We start from the raw sequence: 5292 nt of genomic DNA, 5'->3' as shown, positions 1-5292 counted from the left end.
CCCCCCCCCCCCCCCCCCCCCCGCGCGCGCCTTCAGGTCAGTGGCCCCGCGGTGCGCGCGCCCCGTCCGCTTCTCACGCTCTCTCTGCCTTTCTGTCCGTGTGTCTCCCCAGGTAAAGATGAGCCTTCCAGCTACATTTGCACAACATGCAAGCAGCCCTTCAACAGCGCGTGGTTCCTGCTGCAGCACGCGCAGAACACGCACGGCTTCCGCATCTACCTGGAGCCTGGGCCGGCCAGCAGCTCGCTCACGCCGCGGCTCACCATCCCGCCGCCGCTCGGACCCGAGGCCGTGGCCCAGTCCCCGCTCATGAATTTCCTGGGCGACAGCAACCCCTTCAACCTGCTGCGCATGACGGGCCCCATCCTGCGGGACCACCCGGGCTTCGGCGAGGGCCGCCTGCCCGGCACGCCGCCGCTCTTCAGCCCGCCGCCGCGCCACCACCTGGACCCGCACCGCCTCAGCGCCGAGGAGATGGGGCTCGTCGCCCAGCACCCCAGTGCCTTTGACCGAGTCATGCGCCTCAACCCCATGGCCATCGACTCGCCCGCCATGGACTTCTCGCGGCGGCTCCGCGAGCTGGCGGGCAACAGCTCCACGCCGCCGCCCGTGTCGCCGGGCCGCGGCAACCCTATGCACCGGCTCCTGAACCCCTTCCAGCCCAGCCCCAAGTCCCCGTTCCTGAGCACGCCGCCGCTGCCGCCCATGCCCCCCGGCGGCACGCCGCCGCCGCAGCCGCCCGCCAAGAGCAAGTCGTGCGAGTTCTGCGGCAAGACGTTCAAGTTCCAGAGCAATCTCATCGTGCACCGGCGCAGCCACACGGGCGAGAAGCCCTACAAGTGCCAGCTGTGCGACCACGCGTGCTCGCAGGCGAGCAAGCTCAAGCGCCACATGAAGACGCACATGCACAAGGCCGGCTCGCTGGCCGGCCGCTCCGACGACGGGCTCTCGGCCGCCAGCTCCCCGGAGCCCGGCACCAGCGAGCTGGCCGGCGAGGGCCTCAAGGCGGCCGACGGCGACTTTCGCCACCACGAGAGCGACCCGTCGCTGGGCCACGAGCCCGAGGAGGAGGACGAGGAGGAGGAGGAGGAAGAGGAGGAGCTGCTGCTGGAGAACGAGAGCCGGCCCGAGTCGAGCTTCAGCATGGACTCGGAGCTGAGCCGCAACCGCGAGAACGGCGGCGGCGGCGGGGTGGCCGGGGTGGCGGGCGCGGGCGGCGTGGGCGGCGCGGCCAAGGCGCTGGCCGACGAGAAGGCGCTGGTGCTGGGCAAGGTCATGGAGAACGTGGGGCTGGGCGCGCTGCCGCAGTACGGCGAGCTGCTGGCCGACAAGCCCAAGCGCGGCGCCTTCCTGAAGCGCGCGCCGGGCGGCGGCGACACGGGCGACGACGACGACGCGGGCGGCTGCGGGGACGCGGGCCCGGGCGGCGCGGTCAACGGGCGCGGCGGCGGCTTCGCGCCGGGCGCCGAGCCCTTCCCGGGGCTCTTCCCGCGCAAGCCGGCGCCGCTGCCCAGCCCCGGGCTCAACAGCGCCGCCAAGCGCATCAAGGTGGAGAAGGACCTGGAGCTGCCGCCCGCCGCGCTCATCCCGTCCGAGAACGTGTACTCGCAGTGGCTCGTGGGCTACGCGGCGTCGCGCCACTTCATGAAGGACCCCTTCCTGGGCTTCACGGACGCGCGCCAGTCGCCCTTCGCCACGTCGTCCGAGCACTCGTCCGAGAACGGCAGCCTGCGCTTCTCCACGCCGCCCGGGGACCTGCTGGACGGCGGCCTGTCGGGCCGCAGCGGCACGGCCAGCGGGGGCAGCACGCCGCACCTGGGCGGCCCGGGCCCCGGGCGGCCGAGCTCCAAGGAGGGCCGGCGCAGCGACACGTGCGAGTACTGCGGCAAGGTGTTCAAGAACTGCAGCAACCTGACGGTGCACCGGCGGAGCCACACCGGCGAGCGGCCTTACAAGTGCGAGCTGTGCAACTACGCGTGCGCGCAGAGCAGCAAGCTCACGCGCCACATGAAGACGCACGGGCAGATCGGCAAGGAGGTGTACCGCTGCGACATCTGCCAGATGCCCTTCAGCGTCTACAGCACCCTGGAGAAACACATGAAAAAGTGGCACGGCGAGCACTTGCTGACTAACGACGTCAAAATCGAGCAGGCCGAGAGGAGCTAAGCGCGGGGCCCCAGCCCCGCACCTGTACGGCGGACCCGTTGCCAACCGAGAGAATGCTGACCTGACGCTCGCCTCCGTGTCTGCGCCCCTTCGTCCCCCACTCCCCGCGCGGGCCCCCCCCCCCACCCCGGGGCCCAGGGGAGGCGGCACTCCAACCTGACCTGTGTCTACGAAGTCCTATGGAAACCCGAGGGTTGATTGAGGCAGTAAAATATTGTGGAGCCTTTTAACTGTGCAATAATTTCTGTATTTATTGGGTTTTGTAATTTTTTTGGCATGTGCAGATACTTTTTATTATTATTCTTTCTGTTTAAATTCTTTTAAGAGATTTTGTTGGGTATCCATCCCTTCTTCGTTTTACTTTTTTTGTTGTTGTTGTTTTTGTTGTTTTTTTTTTAACCCAGTAGTAGCCTGAGCAATGACTCCCAAGTGATATAGAAGGGAAGCTTATCTTTTAAATTATAATTTGGGGGGGGAGGGCGCTGCTTTTTTGAGATTTAAGCTAAGCATGTGTAATTTCTTGTCAAGAAGCCAACACTTAAATGACTTTTAAAGTTGTTTACTTTGTTTTAATTCCTTCTTTTTTTTCTTTGGTCCTGAAATAAAAAGTGGCATGCTGTTTTTTTTGGGGGGGGGAGGGGTGGATGTACAGCGGATAACAATCTTTAAAGTTGTAGCACTTTGTTTCAGAATTGGAATTGAGATGTAGCACTGATGACGTCCTGAGTAACAGAGGCCTTTCCTGTGTTTTCAACCTTTACATTATCTAAGGAAGCGTTTTAGTGGTGAGGGGGAGTCAGAGGTCCCTCCTCCCCTGGAAAACTCAGCACTGCCAGAGAAATAGGGGTTTTTGAGAGCTGCCGGGGAGGTGGCCCGAGAGCATCCTACAGTTGTGCATCACCAGCAGATACGGTCCTTTTCTTGGAGTGTCCGCGTGCCCTGGGATGCCATCTTTGCTCTTGGCTGTAGATGAGGCTAAATAAAATGGGCTGAGGGTACTTTTTTGGGTAGCTGGCGGTGACCTGCGGTGACACAGAAAAGAAGGAACCAGCCATGTTCTTTCAGGCTTCTTCTGGCTTGATGGCTTCTCTCTCTCTCTCTTTTCATCACCCCCCACCACAGAAATCCCAAGTCGCATGTTGCTACCAGTGATAATTGACCATGTCTCAAGCAGACAAGTGCCCCAATGAGGTGAACTGAGAGAAGGTAGTATTCTCTCATTTAGTGCACACTGATGACATTGTACGGACAGGCGGGCGAATCTTGCGAATTTCTGTTCCCTTTTACTGGATAAGCAGGGAAAGAGTTCCATCCGAAGGTGCCCAGCGCTACTTCCCAATTTTTTTTTTTTTTCCTATCCCATTAGGTTGGAAGGTACTAAACATTGGACTGTTAAGATTAGACATTTGAATTCTGTTGACCCGCACTTTAAAGCTTTTGTTTGCATTTAAATTAAATGGCTTCTAAACAAGAAATTGCAGCATATTCTTCTCTGTGGCCCAGAGGTGGGTTAACCTGTAAGGGACGGCTGAGATTGAGTGTCAGTGTTGCTAAGCTTGGCATTCACAATACTGGCACTATAAAGAACAAAATAAAATAATTTATTGGACGGTTTTTCTACTGCCATTCAATTTGTTGTGAGTGCCTTGGAAACTGATCTTCCTATTTGAGTCTCTTGAGACAAATGCAAAACTTTTTTTTTTTTTTGAAATGAAAAGACTTTTTAAAAGAGTAAAACAAGAAAAGTACATTCTTTAGACACAAACAAAGCCACATTTACTTTTAATTAAATTTTTAAAAATCCTGGTTGAAGATAGAGGACATGAAAATGCCATAAGACCCAATCAAATGAAGAGATAAGCCCAGCACAACCATGGACATCTTAACTGAATTATCCTCAACCCCCTTTGTTTGTGGGACAACGCTGCTTAGATTTGGCGTGGAGGTGATTTACTGCTGAATTAAAACTCAAGTGATACAAGTTACACGTTGATATCGTTGAATGAAAAACAAAACACAAACAATTCAGGAACAACGGCTAATTTTTTTTCTAAAGTTAAATTTAGTGCACTCTGTCTTAAAAATACGTTTACAGTATTGGATACATACAAGGGTAAAAAAAAATTGTGTGTATGTGTGTTGGAGCGATCTTTTTTTTCCAAGTTTGCTTACTAGGTTATAAAAAAATGCCACAGTTGGCTGCGTGTATATTGTTTTCTTTTTGGTGACGGGGTTTTAGTATATATTATATATATTAAAATTTCTTGATTACTGTACAAGTGGACCAGTATTTGTAATAATCGAGAATGCCTGGGCATTTTACAAAACAAGAAAAAAAAAAAAACCCTTTTCTTTTCCTTGAAAATGTTGCAGTAAAATTTAAATGGTGGGTCTATAAATTTGTTCTTGTCACAGTAACTGTAAAGTCGGAGTTTTAGTAAATTCTTTTCTGCCTTGGGTGTTGAATTTTTATTTCAAAAAAAAATGTATAGAAACTTGTATTTGGGGATTAAAAGGGGATTGCTACACCATGTAGAAAAAGTATGTAGAAAAAAAAGTGCTTAATATTGTTATTGCTTTGCAGAAAAAAAAATCACATTTCTGACCTTTACTTATTTTTCTCTCCCTGCCCCCTCTGGAATGGATATATTGGTTGGTTCATATGATGTAGGCACTTGCTGTATTTTTACTGGAGCTTGTAATTTTTTAACTGTAAGCTTGTCCTTTTAAAGGGATTTAATGTACCTTTTTGTTAGTGAATTTGGAAATAAAAAGAAAAAAAAAAAACAAAAACAAACAGGCTGCCATAATATATTTTTTTAATTTGGCAGGATAAAATATTGCAAAAAAAAAATTTGTATGTTTAGTCCTATTGTACAGGAGAAAAAGGGTTGTTTGACAACCTTTGAGGAAAAGAAACAAAAGGAAGTCGTTAAATGCTTTGGTTCACAAATCATTTTAGTTGTATATATTTTTGTCAGAATTGGCCTTTACAAAGGACTGTTCGAGCAGGGCTTCTCTCGGAATGCCCCGAACCTTGCATCAAGGCTCCCTGGTGTGGCCACAGCAGACCGGATGGGAAATTCTTTATTCGTGTTGAGTGGAGAAATCAGTTTTTGTAAAGAT

At 52.4% G+C, this 5292-nt stretch overlaps 1 protein-coding gene across 7 annotated transcripts in view; it reads left to right on the top strand.

Moving 5' to 3' along the window:
* Positions 1 to 5054, top strand: part of BCL11B (BAF chromatin remodeling complex subunit BCL11B) — a 93236-nt gene extending 88182 nt beyond the window's left edge. For all 7 annotated transcript variants that reach the window (XM_032405899.1, XM_032405897.1, XM_032405898.1 and 4 more), the window contains one exon: positions 113 to 5054. In XM_032405899.1, the coding sequence (XP_032261790.1) occupies positions 113 to 2166 (2054 nt within the window). In that variant the 3' untranslated portion in view covers positions 2167 to 5054. The remainder of the gene's footprint in view (positions 1 to 112) is intronic.
* The last annotated feature ends 238 nt before the right edge of the window (positions 5055 to 5292 follow it).

The sequence above is a fragment of the Phoca vitulina genome, unplaced genomic scaffold, assembly GCF_004348235.1.
Source record: "Phoca vitulina isolate PV1807 unplaced genomic scaffold, GSC_HSeal_1.0 scaffold7, whole genome shotgun sequence".
Taxonomy (NCBI): domain Eukaryota; kingdom Metazoa; phylum Chordata; class Mammalia; order Carnivora; family Phocidae; genus Phoca; species Phoca vitulina.
This window is presented reverse-complemented; position numbering and strand designations above follow the sequence as displayed.